Source organism: Neomonachus schauinslandi, chromosome 2, assembly GCF_002201575.2.
Source record: "Neomonachus schauinslandi chromosome 2, ASM220157v2, whole genome shotgun sequence".
Taxonomy (NCBI): domain Eukaryota; kingdom Metazoa; phylum Chordata; class Mammalia; order Carnivora; family Phocidae; genus Neomonachus; species Neomonachus schauinslandi.
Genome location: NC_058404.1, coordinates 164,376,954 through 164,396,856, shown reverse-complemented (window position 1 = coordinate 164,396,856; position 19,903 = coordinate 164,376,954). Strand labels below are relative to the sequence as shown.

The 19,903-nt window shown below is 37.8% G+C and overlaps 1 protein-coding gene across 1 annotated transcript in view; it reads left to right on the top strand.

Moving 5' to 3' along the window:
• Window positions 1-19,903, top strand: part of ATP10D (ATPase phospholipid transporting 10D (putative)) — a 74,048-nt gene that overhangs the window by 9,440 nt on the left and 44,705 nt on the right. Inside the window, exons 3-8 of the mRNA XM_021701654.1 lie at window positions 2,953-3,157; window positions 5,428-5,513; window positions 12,366-12,472; window positions 12,734-12,865; window positions 13,271-13,398; window positions 13,519-13,771. Of these exons, the coding sequence (XP_021557329.1) occupies window positions 2,953-3,157; window positions 5,428-5,513; window positions 12,366-12,472; window positions 12,734-12,865; window positions 13,271-13,398; window positions 13,519-13,771 (911 nt within the window). The remainder of the gene's footprint in view (window positions 1-2,952; window positions 3,158-5,427; window positions 5,514-12,365; window positions 12,473-12,733; window positions 12,866-13,270; window positions 13,399-13,518; window positions 13,772-19,903) is intronic.

Sequence of the window (19,903 nt, the reverse complement as noted above, 5' to 3'; positions counted from 1 at the left end):
GTTGGGTAAGGAAATATAGTCTCATTTTGAGTCTACCACAATGAAAAATCTTCAGAGCTAGTTAAATGTGGCAGAGTGAGCATTGTCACTGGCTTGCAGTTGCTTTTACACACGAGCTCTCTCTTGCCCTATGTCTTTGCACCCTGACTGATACACTGTCCCACCTTTCTTCACCTGAGTCACTCTTGGTCATCCATCAAGATTCACCTCCTCCAGGGCTAACCCCAACTATTGGCTCCCATAGTAACCTGGGCATGCATACCTCTCTCTTATGAAAGTACTGTTTGTGTCCCTTTTTCTGATTTCAACCATAACTTGTATAGGGTGGTGACCATTTATTAACCATTTGTGTATTTTTAGCACCTAACGTGTAACTGGCATAAATTAAGGCCCGTAGATGTTTATTGACCTGAACTAGCTAGCTGTTGGGCAAATTAGGTATTTTTTTGAAATCCTGGTGTATACTCCAAATAGGGAAAAATGAAGTTAATTATGAAATTGGCTTCATTTAAATTTTGTTCCAATGTAGAATAAATAAACTTGTCCTTTAGAGGAATCCTACTTCTTATGTTTGAAAGAAGAATAAAATTCCTAACCCTAAGAGTCAAGTCTGTCTTCTCTTCCTATCTTTACAAATTCTTAGCAAATTTTCCTTGTAGCTTTCCTAACAGAAAAAGTAGAGGCCATGAAACATGAATTGTGTACCCCCCATTCCTTCGTGCATCATTCACATTTTCAGCAACTTTCTTCTGACCTTAGATGAAGAGGCAACTCCCTTTACTGTGATAGGAATCCTTTCCTCTATGTTGTTAATCCCATTCCTTGTTTCTTTATAGCTTCCACCAGCATCCCCCACACAGTGCTCTGTCTTCTACCTTGCCTGTTCCATGGACTCCTTTCCTACATCTCATGTTCATGTCCAATTACTCTCATCCTTTGTCCTTTGACTTACCTTTCATTGCAGTGGCTGCTTTTACCCCTTATTTCCTTTCATAGCTAAACATCATGAAATATTCTACTTCTTAAACCTCCAGTCCCTCTCTGGTTCATGGAGGTCTCACTTCCTTATTCATACTCCCAGCAACAATTTCATTCTATCAGCATTTTCCATAGTCAACAGACATCCTAATCACTGAATACCATAGGCTTGGCCCCTTTGCTGCTTCACTAGGATTGCTCCCTTTTTGAAGTTTCCTTCTCTCTGGATTTCTCTGATATTACTTTCTCTGGGGTCTCCTTCCACTTCTTTATTACCTTGAAGTCTCCTTCCCTAAGGAATCTCATGTCCTTACCTGGTGTCACCTGCCCTCTATGTTCCTAGGACTTCCACATTTTTATCTGTACCCATGAGCATAGGATCAGAACCCTCAAATTGCTGCACATCCTCGGTTTCACATCCCACTTCAGATAAAAACTTTCCAATCTGAGTTTATTATCTGCCCTCTCATGCAACCAGTTGATCAAAAAATTTGAGATGTGGTGAAAGGCACCATTCATCATCCCATCATACAAGTTAGAGACTGTAGAGTCATGCTTGGTAACTCCTTTACATGTAGTTCAGTCATAAAATATGGTGTAGTAAGTCCTAAACATGTAGTTAAGTCAAAAAACCCAAATATGTCTTGAATTAATCTTCTATTTATCCCTGTTGCTGCTGCCTTCTGACCATCTTCATTCTTCTCCTGAATTATTTCAATAACTTTACATTGGTTTTTTTGGCCATTCCTACACCAAACTAGCTTGACATCCAAAGTCCATCCGTTACTCTGTCGCAGGGGTTAGTAAACGGAAGTAGTATCCCATCCTCCTTCTTCTGGTGAACCTTGTGACTCCCCATTTTCTATGGAATGAAATCACTACTCCTAGACTTTTAGGACTGAACCTTTGAAATATGACCCATACCTATGTTTTCGGATGTTCTCTCTTACTTTCCTCCACGAAGAGTGAATGGGTGTGCACAAACACTAGGAAAAAGAATGGTAAGGACAAAATCATTGATTTGCCTTTCTCTGTGAACTAACCAACTCTTTAGGTAATCAAGGATTTCCTTTAGTTGGATTCAACCTGGTGCTTTAGATATTTTGGGAAAATAAGCCCTGAAAATGTATTTCTTAGATAGCCCTTTAAGCTAAATATTTCTTGAAATAACGGATATAATTCTGTAGAGCAGAAAGTATACAAGTTTTGCCCTCAGGACTGTCTTACCAGTATTTCTATTAAGTGATAATTAGAGGTGTTAATGAGTAGTATAATAATTTTTGAAATGTTGAGTATTATATTCATTTTATTTCATTTTTTTAAAAAAATTTTAAGATTTCATTTATTCATTTAAGAGAGAGAGACAGAGACAGAGAGAGCACACAAGCAGGGGGAGAGGCAGAGGGAGAGGGAGAAGGAGACTCCCTGCTGAGCCAACCAGGAGCCCGATGCGGGGCTCGATTCGAGGACCGGGAGATCATGACCTGAGCCAAAGGCAGACACCCAACCATATGAGCCACCCAGGCGCCCCTCATTTTATTTTTATTTTACTTCTTTGGTGTTTTCTTTAATTCATCCTATCAGACAGGAAGCGCTGTGAGAGTAGATGTGTCTTGTGCATTTCTGGATCCTTGATACCTGACAACAGAGCAGTACCCAGGGATTGTGTTGTACGTGAATAAACCCAGCAAATGTTCATTTTATTCCAGTTACACCTCAAACAGCATAATAGTTCAAAACCTCAAAGGACAAAGGAGCTGAGAAATATGTTTTATTAGCTCAATAACTCAATTTTCAGGTCAAACAAATTCTGGAATTTAGGTTTTCTCTGGCTTCCCTTTTAACATTTAATGGATTAAAATTCACCCTAAGGCTTTAAACATGCTTTAAATTATACACAAAACTGAAAAAATAAGATTATATATGTTTCTGTCTTCATACTCTCTTTATACTTTTGTTTCCCCCCAATGTTAGGAAAGAGAAAAGATATGTCGACCAGTGCTGGAAAGATGTTGCTGTTGGGGACTTTATTCGCCTTTCCTGTAATGAGGTTATTCCTGCAGACATGGTCTTACTCTTTTCTACTGATCCAGATGGAATCTGTCACATTGAGACTTCTGGTCTTGATGGAGAGAGCAATTTAAAACAGAGGCAGGTGGTTCGAGGATATGCAGAGCAGGTAAATAATGTGTTCTCAGTTGGTGACTTATTAACATTTTCTTTTCAGAAGATTTTCACAGGTACATATAAAGAGATTTTTAAATTCATTTTTACTATTACAAAATAGAATCCCAGAGGACTTAATCCATTTCCAGCTCTCTGTGGAAGTGTTTTATAGATAATAGGATATAATGACTTTGAAGTTCACACATTTTAGTCTGGCAATCCTATATTTTTTGGAACTGAATTAAAGGAAATGGAATTATTTTGCAATTTGGAGAGTTATTTTGCAATGGAAATAATCACCTTCTCTTCCTAGAATCTGTAATTGCATCTATACCCAGACCTTTTGAGATTCGTGTAGCTTCTCTTGGCCACAGAGCTTCTAGACCTTTCTAGACCCTGCTGTGGTGAGGGAAACAAGAACTTTTTTTTTTTTTTTTTTTTAAAGATTTTATTTGACACAGAGAGAGAAAGACAACACAAGCAGGGGGAGTGGGAGAGGGAGAAGCAGGCTTCTGGCGGAGCAGGGAGCCCGATGCGGGGCTCGATCCCAGGACCCTGGGACCATGACCTGAGCCGAAGGCAGACGCTTAACGACTGAGCCACCCAGGCGCCCGGGAAACAAGAACTTTAAAGTTATATTAACATGAGTTTGAATGAATTCCTGCTTTGATATTTAATTACTGTGTGACCTTGGGCAAGTCACTTATTTTATGTATCAGTTCATCTTAAAGTAGAAACAATGATGCCTGCCTCATAGCTTTGCTGTGAGATGCAAATGAAGTAATATATGTAAAAATGTCATGGATAGTGCTTACATATCAGTTTCCTTTCCCTTTCTCTGGAAACACTTGAGATGAAGTATTTTAAAATTGAATGGTCTTTTTAAACTTGCCATTTGCAACGCTGTGAATGGAGGGTATTACGCTAAGCAAAATAAGTCAGTCAGAGAAAGAAAAGTATCATGTGATCTCACTGATATGAGGAATTTGAGAAACAAGAAATAGGATCATAGGGGAAGGGAGGGAAAAATGAAACAAGAGAAACCGGAGAAGGAGACAAACCATAAGAGACTCTTGATCTCAGGAAACAAACTGAGGGTTGCTGGAGTGGAGGGGGGTGGGAGGGATGGGGTGGCTGGGTGATGGACACTGGGGAGGGTATGTACTATGGTGAGCACTGCATATTATGTAAGACTGATGAATCACAGACCTGTACCCCTAAAACAAACAATACATTATATGTTAATAAAAAATTTAAAAAAGCATGCAAGTATCAAAACTAAAATAAATAATGGTCTTTTAAAAACTGAACTGTTAAGTCAGGTTTCCTTCATCTTATACTTGTAAACTAAATGCCCTAATCTTCAATAAATTTCATCATCTGATGTAACAATCGGCCATCTTTCTTTCTCTGGATTTAATTTGGATCCTGTGATTGATATGCCTCTCAGCTTGTCATTGTCACTTTTGTGAGCATTTATATAACTAAGACATTGGTAAAAATCTTATACAATTTGAGATTCTATTAAATACTACTAAGTACCTACTTTAAGGGTGATGGCAGTTGATTAGTCATCACACTTTGGGTTCAGTTAAGGGTCAGTGCTCTGGAATCCCATGACCTAGTTTGCAGTCCTATTTCTAAAGACTGCCTTATGTGGAAACCTATAGCAAATTATTGATCTTCTTTGTGCTTCTCTGTCTTTATCTGTTAATTAGACCTCATTATAACACCTACCTCATGGGGTTTTAAAGAAGAAATTAATATATTTAAAGTACATAGTCGAGATTCTGGTACATCAGAAGAACTCAAAAAATTGATTAACAAATCAAATCATATGATTATATAACTCAGATTTTCCATACATTTGCCATGATATGTTATTGCATTACAAGATATATCAATAGTATTTCTTTTATTAGGCAAACATTCATATAAAAACAAGGAAATGAGATAAAGTTCACATGGCTTATTCTTAGTGAATCTGTGCCTACGTTCTATAAAAACCCTTTGCTTATTTGCTCATTGGTTTCATCAAGCATTCTAAAATTATCATTTAATCCATTAGAGAATTTTGTAAGATGCTGCTGTCCAGCTTATTTTTAAATTTTAAATAAAATGTGTTGGAATTAAATGTATATGTGCTCAGAATGTTCACATAGATGCTTAATGCAAATTAAGTGATATACGTAAAAATGTCATCTTTTTGACATTGAATTCTTCTTATGTTGTGATTTAAAATGTATATATATTTATTTATTTATTTAATTTATTTATTTTTAGGACTCTGAAGTTGACCCAGAGAAATTCTCCAGTAAGATAGAATGTGAAAGTCCAAACAATGACCTCAACAGATTCCGAGGCTATCTGTGAGTGATACATGACTTACCTTCGTTGGTGTGAGTGGAATTGTTTATTGCAGTTATATTTAACTCAATAAAATATATGTGTCCATATATCCAAGTTAAATCACCAAAGGCCATGTGTTTAGCCGTCTATTAATTTAGCTTTATTTTAATCATTTAAATATTTACTTATGTATGATTTAAAAACAACAACAAAAGCTTGTTCTCAAAATAATTATAAAGTCTCTGTCAGTAGCGTAAGAATGTTTTCCACGAGCTCCATAGTAAGCCCAAGACATGATGTTTGGAAGGAGGTGTCTGGAAAGAACTGGCAACCGAGGTGACAGGATAGGATAGTGTCTTCCTGCAGAATTAGAGTATCAGGTGGATATTTCTGGTTGGCAAAAGTTAGCCAAGGGTTTGGTACATGTGTAAGAAAAAGTATGGGAAGTCACAACAGTGTTCATTTTGGAGACTTCTCGTGGTATATATGTCCCTTTTGTAAGGGTAGCTAGAATTTGAGGTCTTACCTAATTTCAGGTCTGGCGTTGGCCACTTTAGTGCTTTATGCCTTGAACCAAGTTATTTATTCTTTTTCATCTTCAGTTTCCTGATTTTTAAGAGGAGATAATTAGACCTACTTCATAGTGGTGATCTGAAGAGAAAATGGTAGAGAAAATTTCCAACTCCAGAGTTATCCTGATACCAAAGCATACAAAGACATATAAGGAAAGATCAGTATTCTGCATGAACACAGATGTAAAAATTCTACACAAAATTATAGCAAGTCAAATCCAACAATGTGTAAAAAGGATAATACATCATGACCCAGTGAGACCTATCTCAAAAATTCAGGGTTGGTTTAATATTAGAAAAAAATCACATGATGTAATTCACCATATTAACAAGCCGTAATTAACAAATTGTAAAAGAAAAACCAAGTGATCATCTCATAGATGCAAAGCATTTGACAAAATCTAACTCCTGTTCTTGCAAACTGGAAATAGAAAGGAACTCTCTCAACCTGATAAAAGGTATCTATGAAGAACCTGCATTTAGAATCATTCTTAATAATGCAAGACTAAATGCTTTTAAATGTTTTTTCCCCTAAGATCAGGAACAAGACATGGTTATTCACTTTTACCACTTTTATTCAAGATTGTGCTGCAGGTTCTAGCTAGTGCAGTCAGGCAAGAAAAGGAAATAAAAGCTATCAATAAGAAAGAAGTAAAACTGTCTTTTATTTGTAGATGGTTTGATGTTCTTTGTGGAAAATCTGATAAAATTTATAAGAATTTAATAGGTGAGTTTGACAGTGTTGTAGGAAGCGTCAATATACAGAAATCAATTGTATTTCTATATATTAGCAATAAGCAACCAGATACTGAAATTTTTCCAAATACAACTTATAATAGTATCAGAAAAAATTAAATACCTGAGGATAATTCTGACAAAAGATGTGAAACACTTGCACACTCAAAACCATGGAGGGGCGCCTGGGTGGCTCAGTCGTTAAGCGTCTGCCTTCGGCTCAGGTCATGATCCCAAGGTCCTGGGATCGAGCCCCGCATCGGGCTCCCTGCTCGGCCAGGAGCCTGCTTCTCCGTCTCCCACTCCCCCTGCTTGTGTTCCCTCTCTAGCTGTCTCTCTCTCTTTCTCTCTGTCAAATAAATAAATAAAATCTTTAAAAAAAAAAAAAAAACCATGGAACACTGCTGGGAGAAATTTAAGACCTAAATAGTTGGAGAGAGATATGTTGTTCATGGGTTGAAAGACACAATATTCTTAGGATGTCAGTTTGTCTCCAAATTGATCTGTGGATTCAGTGTAATCCCAATCAAAATTCCAGCATGGTTTGGGTTTTTGTTTTTGTTTTTTTTGGTCTTTTTCTAAAAGAAATCGACAAGTTTATTCTAAAAATTTATATGGGGTTGCAAAGGACCCATATTAACTTAAAACAACTTTGAAAAAGAACAGAGTGGGAGGGCTAACACCACCTGATTTCAAGACTTCTTGTAAAGGTACAATAATCGAGTTAGTGTCGTTTTGGCATAAAGACAGACCAGTAGGTCAGAAGAGATTGAAAGATTATAGAGTCCAGAAATTGATCCACACATTCACAGTCAGCTGGTTTTTGTTATCCATAAATGTGCCTTTGACAAAGGTACACAAGCAATTTAGTAAAGAAAGATTACGGTTTTCAACAAATGATGCTATAACAATTGGATGTCCAAATTCTAAAAAATAAACGTCAAGCCATACCTCTCACTGTGTAAAAAACTTAACCAAAAATGGAGCCTATGATTAAATGTAAACATAAGATTAGAAACTCCTTACACATAGAGGAAACATAAGGGAAATCTTTGATACCTTAGGTTAGGCAAAGATTTCTTGGATACAGCACCCAAAGCACAATCCATAAAAGGCCAAAAATAGAAAAAAGAACTTCATCAAAATTAAAACCATTTTCTCTTCAACAACACAGTTAAGTGAATGAGAAGATAAGTCACAGACTGGAGGAAAATATTCGCAATGCATGTATCGGACGTAGGACTTGTGTTCAGAATACATAAAGACATCTCAAAACTGAGCAATAAGAAAACAAACAGTATGGTTTTTTAAATGGTAAAAAAGTTTGAACAGACACTTCACCAAAAAAAAGACACTTCATATGTAGATGACAAATAGCTATGGGAAAAGATACACATTAAAACCACAGAGCTACGACTGCTAAAAAAGACCCATGAATAGAAGTGCTGGTGAGAATGTAGAGGAACCCAAGCACTCAGATACCACCTGTGGGGATATATAAAGTACAGTCGCTTTAAACAATTTGGAAGTTTCTTGTAAAGTTAAACATATGTCGGGGCGCCTGGGTGGCTCAGTTGGTTAAGCGACTGCCTTCGGCTCAGGTCATGATCCTGGAGTCCCGGGATCGAGTCCCGCATCGGGCTCCCTGCTCAGCGGGGAGTCTGCTTCTCCCTCTGACCCTCCCCCCTCTCATGTACTCGCTCTCTCTCATTCTCTCTCTCTCAAATAAATAAAATCTTAAAAAAAAAAAAAGTTAAACATATGTCCACTGTATGATCTGGCTATCCCACTCCTAGGTAGTTACCTAAGAGAAAATAAAACATTTCTTCATACAAAAACCTGCACACAAATATTCATAGCAGCTTTATTTGTGAGACTCCAGAACTGGAAACAACCCAAATGTCCATCAGCAGGTGAATGGATAACCAAATTGGATATCCATACTATGTAATACTACTCAGCAAAAAGGAATTCACTGGTGATACATGCAAGAACATGGATGCATCTCAGAATATCACGCTGAGTGAAAGAAGCCAGGTGGAAAAGAATATATACTATATGATTTGATTTATATAATTTCTTGAAAACAAAAGCTAATTTATAGTGATGGAAAGCAGATTAATGAGTGCCTTAACCAAATTTCTGAAACCGGAGTCCTGGTCTACCTTGTCATCCTCTGTCTTCATCCACACTGGACATGATTTTTTTCTTAACGGACACACTGGAGACATCTTTTGCTGCTGTGGGTACTCAGTCTTGCCCTAGAGCCCTTACCTAGCTCTAGGGCCCCACTAACCTCCTGATTCTCCTAATTATCACTTGCCTCCAGATTCCGTGATGCCATGTTTGCCTGCTCTTTGTTTTTTTCCATTCGAGATGGGCTCCCCTGATGTCTGTCTGCTTCGAGTGTGGTGCCTTACTTTCTGATTAGCCTGGTCTGACCACTGGAATTGCCTTCCTCTTGGAATCCACATCCAAAAGATGCTCTCAGCTTCCTCTCACTCCCTGAGATTCTGTCTTCCTCAGTGATTGGACTTCTCTGGGTCTGCTCTGTTAATGCCTCTGTTGAGAACTGGCTTCAGCAACTTGCAGGGAAGCATTGAATGAGTCAGCTCAGGTAGATACAGTGATTTTTTTTTTTTTTTTTTTAGATACAGTGATTTTATGTGGAGTTATTTTTATCCACGAAACTAGCTCCTTATCCCTTTCCTGCTTTGTGGTCTGTTTTCTAAAATCAACAAAAATTGAGGGACGCCTGGGTGGCTCAGTCAGTTAAGCTTCTGCCTTCAGCTCAGGTCATCATCCCAGGGTCCTGGGATCGAGTCCCGCATCGGGCTCCTTGCTCAGCAGGGAGCCTGCTTCTCCCTCTGCCTGCCACTCCCACTGCTTGTGCTCCCTTTCTGTCTCTCTCTCTTACAAATAAAATCTTAAAAAAAAAAATCAAAAATTGAGATGGTCAAGCTCACTTTCTACATGGTGATTTCTCTGGTCTTACTCTCAGGTAGAACTGACGTTCTCCCTATTTGTGCCCACAGTGCATGCTGAATATCAGATTTCTATCATAATATCTATAATAATTTTATTACACTTACATATTTCTCTATCAATTACCTCCCCTTAGACCACAGGAGCCACGACTGTGTGTGTTTTTCCATTCCCAGCATCTGAGCAGGACTGCTGGGCAGTGGCAGATGTTACCTAGCTTCTTCAATGGATAAGAGCTCTATGTGGACAGTCAGTGCTTCATATAGAGTCCAAAGGTCCCATGTCATAAGTGCCAAATATATACCTGTCAAGTGCAGGACCTGTTTAATGTTTGGGCAGACGCAGTAAGGATAGGAGTTAGGCTTTGATCTAATGATAGTAACCTAGAGTGATGTAATCGTGAAAAATAAGGATCCCAGGGGGAAAAAAAATCTATAATCTTACTGAGGAACTTTGGAAATGCTTGTGTATATTAAATCTGTTCCTATAAAGGTTCTAGGGATAATGAATGCTATACTGATGAGCATTGTGTGGTGTTTGCCTGGGAATACTACATGGAAATGTGAATGTTGGGACTTAAATTCTTCATCTATAAAACCAGGAAGTAGAATTAAATTAAACCCAAGGACACTGCTGACCCTGACTATGACTCCATGGTTGTCTCTTTGTACATAAAACCACGTATATGAAGGAATGTAAACATACATCTATTAGTATAAGGTGTTTACAAATATAGAAATGAAGGAGCAATTCGATTTTTTTTGTCCTTTAAGGTATGAAACCTTCTTTGAAGAGTTATTTTTCCAGATAGCAAGGATGCCAGATATAGGGACAATTTTCCTATATGTAAGAAAAAAGAAACAACTTACTGACCGAAGTATATTGCTTAGAAAACAGTCTAATTTTAATGCTGAAATGAAGTGGGCATTTTCAAAATAGATGAAATACATTACTTTTTGCTTATTTAAAAAAATTTCCAGTTATTTTTCTCTGTATTTTCGCCACTATCATAACTTAAGTAATTACTTTGATAATTTTTAAATTGTTTATTGCAGAACATTTCAAGCATGCAAAAGCAGAAAGAAAAATATAATGAGCACTCATGGGCTAATTTTGCCAACTTTGTTTTTTTTTTAAAGATTTTATTTATTTATTTGAGAGAGAGAGAATGAGAGAGAGCACATGAGAGGGGGGAGGGTCAGAGGGAGAAGCAGACTCCCCACCGAGCAGGGAGCCCGATGCGGGACTCGATCCAGGGACTCCAGGATCATGACCTGAGCCGAAGGCAGTCGCCTAACCAACTGAGCCACCCAGGCGCCCTTGCCCACTTTGTTTTAATTATTTTCCTATTTCTTCCCCATTAGCATTTCAGTGTAAACTACTTCACTGTGAACACATAGCAGCAAAGGACCAGAGCCGTAACATTATCACACCTAACTAAATTAAGAACAATTTCTTGATATCATTTAATACCTAGTTTTTGTTCAGATTTGTCCAGTTATCTCAAAAAATTTTTTGTAGTCAGTACAGCCTAACCAGGATCAGAATAAGGTCTGCCCATTTCATTTAGTTGACATGTCTCTAAATTTTCCCTCCCAAGAAATTAGGTCATTTAGCTGGTAGAATTTACCCCTTTCTAGACTGAGCTGATTGCCTTCTTCCTGAGTTGAGACCTCCCTGCTTCTCCCTGTGCCCCCCTGCCATCCATTTGTTGAATAAGCCAGGTCATTTCGGCTGCGGTTTGTACTGCACTTAGATTTGGCCCACTGCATCCTTGGGGTCGTGGTGAACACTGTTTTTTTTTTCCTGGCCCTCTGACTTCCTGTAAACTGTCCAGGGGCACCTTCGAATCTGATGAAAGAAATAGTTTCTCTTTCTACCAAGATAGACGTAGATATCCACACATACGTACACGCAGGAAATATTGCATACAGTTTCAGAGGCTTCACAGATCTCTTGATGCCGCAGACCCCAGGTTGATTTGCGGTTACAGAGGCTTGATTAGGATCCTGTGGAGACATGTGCTTCTATTCCATACCATCTGGAGGCCCATGATGTCCCTTGTCCCATCAGTAGTTCTGTTAAGATTGGTGTTCTCAGCCTTATCCTTTCGTTATAAAATTCCTCATCAGTGTGTCACCTAATGATTTTAGCAGCCACAGGTTACCATTGCCTAGAACAATCCTTGATTCCATTTGGGTTGGAAGGAGTAACTTCCTAATTCTATCAAGAACTTTTCCCTTGTCTGTTACTAAGTTACCCTGAAATACAGTTTGTACGAGAGTAACATTTCCTTATTTGGAATATTTTTGAGTTTTTGTGGTGCTAGAAGTTGACAAACAGTGAATAGTAGAAAACAATGGTAGTTGAAACTTGTTGCATCTTTCTCTGCGCCAAAGCAAAATAACAAAAGCAAATGGCCCAGAGATTTGAAACCTTTCTTCTGAACCACTCGAATTAATACTCCCAGCCAAGAAAACTCAAAATCCGTGATTTTTATTTTTACATCCTCATTTTTGCTATTTATTTTCCCCCCACTTTTGCTAAGTAAAAATGAATCTCTGTGCTGTTTTCTTATAGAGAACATCCCAACAAAGAACACGTGGGTCTCAGTAAAGAAAATTTATTACTTAGAGGATGCACCATTAGAAACACAGAGGCTGTTGTGGGCATTGTGGTTTATGCAGGTCAGTGACACTTCTCATTTTCACTGTTGTCTCCTCTGTGTTTTTCTTCAAGTTAACATTTTCCATTTATACAAAATGCAGTTTACAAAAGCAGAAAGGAAATTTTGTCTTGATAAACTTAATCCTTGGTCTCTGTTTTTCTAAATGGATCACAAAAGCAAACTAAATTAGCAAAATATATTATGCAACTTCTCTTTGTATCTGTCACAGAGTTGCTCTCTGGCTTTAATTTGCACATTTTCTGACATGTTACCTGTGTAGGCCATGAAACCAAAGCAATGCTGAACAACAGTGGTCCAAGGTATAAGCGCAGCAAATTAGAAAGAAGAGCAAATACAGATGTCCTCTGGTGTGTCCTACTTTTGGTTGTGATGTGTTTAACTGGTGCATTGGGTAGGTAAAATATGATTTTTTTATACTGACATCTTTTCAGCAAGATCTCTATTTAAAAGTATTTAATTTTTGAAATATTTACGAATATTTGACTTCTGCAAAGGAGATTATTTGCCAATAATTTTTTCCATCAGATCTTTATCTTTCTCATTCTGTGATCTGAAAGGCATTAATGTTGATTATATCCAGCTACATGTGGCCACAGTAGGAAAGGGACCTGGGAAGAGATTTAAAGAGAGACTGAGACAGGAGAATGTGGAGCCTTTTTGCATTTCAGTTTGTTTTCAAAAATAAACAATTGGTGTTCAACCAAAATAAATACTTTTATTCCTCTTTAGGAATGAAGTTCTATATTTACATAATACATATGTAGCATCCTTTTCATGTCTGTGTGTTTTTTGAAAGGTCATGGAATCTGGTTGAGTAGATATGAAAACATAATGTTTTTTAATATCCCTGAGCCTGATGGACATGTCATATCACCAGTGTTGGCAGGATTCTATATGTTTTGGACCATGATCATTTTGTTACAGGTAATTTCTGTTGAGCTCATCATAGAATTTTAAGATCTTTGTTACTTACCCAAGTATATTTGGTTTCTCAAACTTTCTTTTCGCTCTCTAACATTTTTTAAATTACTTGGTTCCTCTTAGGTCTTGATTCCCATTTCTCTCTACGTTTCCATTGAAATTGTGAAGCTCGGACAGATATATTTTATACAAAGTGATGTGGATTTCTACAATGAGAAGATGGATTCCACTGTTCAGTGCCGAGCCCTGAACATCACCGAAGATCTTGGACAGATTCAGTACCTCTTTTCTGATAAGACAGGAACTCTCACTGAGAATAAGATGGTTTTCCGAAGATGTAGTGTGGCAGGGTTTGATTACTGCCATGAAGAAAATGGTGAGTGTTGGGTTTCTATGAAAACCAACCCTAAGATTGGTCTTTTTTGGCACCCAGTTAAAGGTCTGATAATTCTAGCATACAGGTGCTATATTTAAGCATTAGGTACTTAACTCATCAAAAGAGGCATTAAGCGTCATTGTTGTTCTTCCAAAAGTTAGTAGGTCAAGGTCAGGGAGTCTACTGCCATAGTTTCTTTAAAAGGAAAGTAAATTACTACTAGTAGTAGAAGGTTGGAGATGAGGTACAGTGAGAATACAGTATTATAGATAGTTGTGAGAATCTAATGAAACTATGACCATCTCCCTAAGAAATATTTTGAATCTAATGAATCTAATGAAACTATGGACCATCTCCCTAAGAAATATTTTGAAAATAATTCCAAAGGGAGGGGCTACAGCCCCCCCTTAACCCATCACATCATCGTTTAGCCCATAGATACCATCAATTCTTGGTTAAGAACACCTAGAAATATGATGAGCTAAACATCTGAGGCTAAGGAAGTAAATATACAAATTGCAAGTTTTCTTTAAAGAATTGAACTACATTAATTTTGTTATTTACAAAAGTAATGTATACTCCTATGAAAATGTTTCTGAGAAGTATCCATAACTAATTAAAAACCTTACTCTCTAGAGGTTAACCACCATTAACAATTTGATGAATATATAACTCTCCATATTCTTTTATATGTGAACATATATATTTGCACATTTTCCCTTTTATAAGTTAGAACATGTTATAATTTTTTTTTTTTTTGCAGTTTTCTTCTTTTATTCAACAATATCTCATGGACTTTTTTTCTGAGTCAGCTCATAACATTAAGTGCATAGTATTGCATTGTATGTGGTCAAGCTTACTTTGCTATTGTAACAATACTTGCAATGAACTTACTCAGTTATCACTTACTCATTCAACATAAATTTTGTGAGCCCCTAATATGTGGCAAAAGTCCCTTGATCTCATGTAGCTTTTAGAGTCTGAGGCAAGGAGACAGAAAGATTATGATATGTAAAAGAAAATTCATCATGTAATATGCATTTTTGTACATACGTGTTTGTACATATTTTTATAAGATACATTTCTAGAAGTGGTATTATTGGCTCCAGAGGTATGCACATATAAAATTTTTATAGATCCTACAAAATTTATATCTAAAATATTGTGCTAATTTACATTCCCACCACCCAGAAAAACAATACCCATTTTTCACACCAGCCATAATGGGATGAAGTTATTCTTTTTAATCTCTGTGATATTTGTAGACTCAGCACTTCATTGTCTTAATTTGTCTCTGATGAGCAGTGAGATGCTTAACTTTTTATATGTTTATTGGCTTTTTGAATTTCCTTGGTAAAGTGATCATTTCCTTTTCCTATTTTACAAATGAGCTTCTCTTCGTCATCTGTAGGAAGATTTTATCTATTAAGGCAGGACTGGCGTTCAGCTCGCTGTTCAGTCTAGGTTGTCTGTGGCCACTGTCCATTTTCATTTGTGCACTTGTATTGAACTAAATGTTAAATAATTTGACGCTGTGATACTATCCTTCTGTATGTGACGAGTATTTTCCTGGTTCATCATTTATCACTGTATTAGTTTTCTATTGTCACATAACAAATTACGACAGATTTAGTGGCTTTAAACAACACAGATATACCATATCATAGCTTTTGTGGGGCTAGAGCCTGGGTGTGGGATGGCGACATCCTCCCTTAGGGTCTGTCACCAAGCTGAAATGTAGGTGTCAGATGGGACTGTGGTCTTATCCGAGGCTCAGGGTCCTCTTCATAGTTCCCTTGTCTTTGGCAGAATTCAGAGGCTTAAGGTTGTAGGACTGAAGTCCCTGCTGTCTTGCTAGCTGTCAGTCTGGGACCGTTCTGAGCTTCTCGAGGTGGCCCACCGTTTCTTACCACATGGCCTCTCCATAGCCTCACAGTTTGCTTCTTCAAGGCCAGCAGTTTGAATTTCTCTGACCTCAAGGAAAGTACTGTGACCCTTCTTTTTACCTGATGAGGTCAGATCTACCTAGGATAGTCTTCTTTTAGATTAATTCAGATTGAGCTGGTTAGCTGCTTGATTACATCTGCAAAATCCTTCCACATTTCCATATAACATAATTTAATCACAGAAGTGAAACCCCATTGTACCCAGAAGGTGTATACATCAGGGGGACCGGAAATTTGGGGGCCATCTTAGAATTCTGTCTAGCACGGTCTCTTAGGGTGTTTCTACTTGTCAGAATTTTTATATGTTTATTAAATCTTGTCAGTTGTTATGAATATTAATAAGATTGTGAATATTATAATTTCTGTCAGAAGTGTTAAACCCAGGCCAGAATTTTAAAAAATATAACTGTATTTTCTCCTAGGCACACATACATACATACATACATATGTATATATTTTTAAAGATTTTATTCATTGGGGGGGAGCACTTGCACATGAGTGGGGGGAGGGGCAGAGGGAGAGGAAGAATTTTTTTTTTAAGATTTTATTTATTTATTTGTCAGAGAGAGCACAAACGGGGAGCGGCAGGCAGAGCAGGCAGAGGGAGAAGCAGGCTCCCTGCTGAGCAAGGAGCCCACTGTGGGACTCGATCCCAGGACCCTGGGATCATGACCTGAGCCGAAGGCAGATGTTTAAGCGACTAAGCCACCCAGGTGCCCCTCCTAGGCACATATATTTTTTAAACCAGGTTTTGTTGTTACCTGTGAACGTTAGGGATAAAATGTTGAATATTTATCACATAATCACTATATAAATATAAAAAATAGCTAGTCATATTGGATATGATACTCTGCATTATTTTGTCTTCTTTTTTTTTTTTTTTAAAGGTTTTATTTATTTATTTGACAGAGAGAGACACAGTGAGAGCAGGAACACGAGCAGGGGGAGCGGGAGAGGGAGAAGCAGGCTCCCCGCAGAGCAGGGAGCCCGATGCGGGGCTCGATCCCAGGACCCTGGGATCATGACCTGAGCTGACGGCAGACGCTTAACGACTGAGCCACCAGGTGCCCCTATTTTGTCTTCTTTATTGTATTTTTGTTACAAAGCAATATTCTAGAAAATTTCAGATAAGCTAAAAGAGGAAAATTTAAAAGCCATCAATAACACCCACCAAACAGAATGGACCACTGTTAACATTTTTGTACATTTCTTTTGAGCCTTTTTTTGGACACATTAATATATATATATATTATTTATTTATTTATTTATTTATTTTTAAAGATTTTATTTATTTGAGAGAATGAGAGGGAGAGAGAGAGAGAGAGAGCATGAGAGGTGGGAGGGTGAGAGGGCAGAGCAGGGAGCCCAATGCGGGCCTCGGTCCTGGGACTCCGGGATCACGACCTGAGCTGAAGGCAGTCACTTAACCAACTGAGCCACCCAGGCGCCCTGTTTTGTTTTGTTTTTTTAAATGGCATTATGGTGTGCTTTTGTTTTTACAACCATTTTTCTTAAGATTTCATCATGATCACCTTTCTGGTCTCTCCTTATTCTTCTAGAGGCTAGGCTAGATTGCACTATAATAATTGCCAAAATTTATGTAAATAATCCACCTCACTGTAGCTGAACTTTCACACCCATTTGTGAGATTAGTGTCTTCCAAGATATTTGACTATGGATCCCTATTTTCAAGAAGTATCTTATAGTAGTAATGTTTCACAAAATGTACGATGGAAAGCACTACATTGTTTTTTGTATTTGTAGCATTTAAGAAGGCTAGTAACAGCCCTTTCCCACCCCAGTCCCTGAGCCTGCACACTGGGCTCAGCAAGTGCTTCTGCGCTGTAGCCCCTTAGGCAGAGAAGGTACCAAGTGACTGAAAATCTTGTGCTAACCTGACTGAACTGCTTGTGGACCGTGGGTGTTGCACTATTTCTAGAAGGTGCCAACTTGGCCTTTGAGCAGATCTCTGCCATAGATACATCCGGAGCTCCTGGTCTCTTTTCTGTTATGGTTTAAAAACAAGGACATGTACATACACACTCTGATCGATGAAGGAGGGAATAGTAGGGGCTTCTTATCTCCAGAATTTAACCCTGAGACATATTACGTTCACTGAAATGAAAACTAGGTAACCCTTCAGGATTTGGGGGCAAAAGCTTTGCCTAGGAGGTCTTTCCATAAAGAACATTGCTGCTAGGAAATAGCCCCATGCACGAGTGCATTTGAATTAAACACATTTGACAACACCATTTGATGTTTTTAAAACCTTGCAACATAGGGGCATTTGGCTGGCTCAGCTGTAAGAGTGTGTGGCTCTTGATTTCAAGGTCGTGAATTTGAGCCCCACGTTTGGTGTAGAGATTATTTAAATAAATAAACTTAAAAAAAAAATAAAACCTTGCAACTTAGAAATTTGGTCCATGGACTCAGCAGCATCAGCAGCACCCGGGTGTGTATTAAAAATGCAGAATCTCCAGCCCCTCTTTAAAGCTTCAATTAGAATCTTCATTTAACAATATTCCCAGGTGATTTGTGTGCATATTAAAATTTTAGAAGACATTTCTTTAAAAGATTACTGAAAGAGGATGTCTTTTTTAATAATCTTATTAGTGTAGAATATTATTAGATTTACAGAAAAGTTACAGTGATGCTCTTGAGGGTTCCATTTTGCCCCTCTATCCAGTTTCCTTTGTCGTTAACATCTTACACTAGTCGTATAATACATTTGTCATAAGTAATGAACTAATAGTGATATGTCATTATTAACTGAAATCCATACTTTATTCAGATTTCTTCAGTTTTTACCTTTTTCTATCTGAGGATCCCATCCAGGAGACCATGTGACAGTCATCATTTAGACGCCTTTAGATCTGACAGCTTCTCAGGCTTTCTGTTTTTTGGTTGACCCTAGTTCTGAAGGGCACTATTTAGGGATTTGTAGAATGTTTCTCAATTTGAGTTTGTCTAGAGAGTGCCTTTATGATGCACAGTTTGTGAATGTGATACAGTGGTTAGCATGTTGTAGTTTCCAAGAACAAGGATTTTGGAATCAGGCCTCCTGAGTCTGATTCCCATCTTTACTGCCTCCAAGCTATGTGACTCTGGGCTAGTTATCTAATTTCTCTGGGCCTCAATAAAAGCGCTCAGTAATAGTATCTACTGTTATTCATGAAAATTCATGAAGAGCCACTTGGAGTATGGCACAGAATAAGTTCTTTATAAGTAAGAGCTGCTATTGTTGTTGTAATTACAGTTCTCAAAATAAGAAATAGATTTATCTTGTGGGGAGCTCATGATCCAGTGTGGAAGACAGACATGGAAATGTAAAAATATCTTAGTGTCGTAAGATTAAAGTCTGGTGTTCTTGTTGCATGTTGTTTTGATTTTCAGGCAGTCAGTTTGGGAGGTGAATTTAGCATTGATCAAGGTTTGGGGCCTAGAAGGATATTGGGCAAGAAATTTTTGGAATGCTGGAAATGCACAGGGAATTAGTTTAGAAGAAAAGATTTGTGTATCAAGGATATGTGGATGATACAGTTGGACGAAGCTTAGCTGGGCATGCTGTTTATAAGCAGGTGAAAGTTGGGATGCTGGAAATGTTTGGGGGATTAGTTCATAGCAAAATGTTTGGCGGATATGGGGATGGTACAGCTGGGAGAAATCCATGAGTATGCTGTGCTGTCCATCTTTGGTTTTGGCCCTTTGGGGAGCACATTGAAAAGTATGATAAACTTTTTGTTCCATAGACTCTTGCTCACTTTTTCCAGATATCAAATAAATATAAGTAATGGGCCATGAACAGTTATTAGATATTCGAAGGGGGAGTTGGAAGAGAAGATTAGGGATTATCTAAGAGGGAGAAATAAAGTTTTTTGACCTAGTATCTAACCCAATACCTACCTTGAGACAAAGGAAAGACTACATACTTTGTATTTTCTCCTTTGAGTTGGAACGCAAGAATTCCTGTCCCACTCTGAGGCATTCATGGAACTAATTAGAACCAGCGTTAAGAGACATATGAAAAGTCTTCACGAGCATTTGGGTAGATTTTGTTTATCAGTATGGTAATATGCTTTTCCTTCCGTACCCAGTTTTTGACAAATTTTCAGAGTCTACAAGTATACTCCAGTAGCTTTGTTTTCGGAATCAAATTGTAACTTTACTGGTCTATTTCCTTCTCATA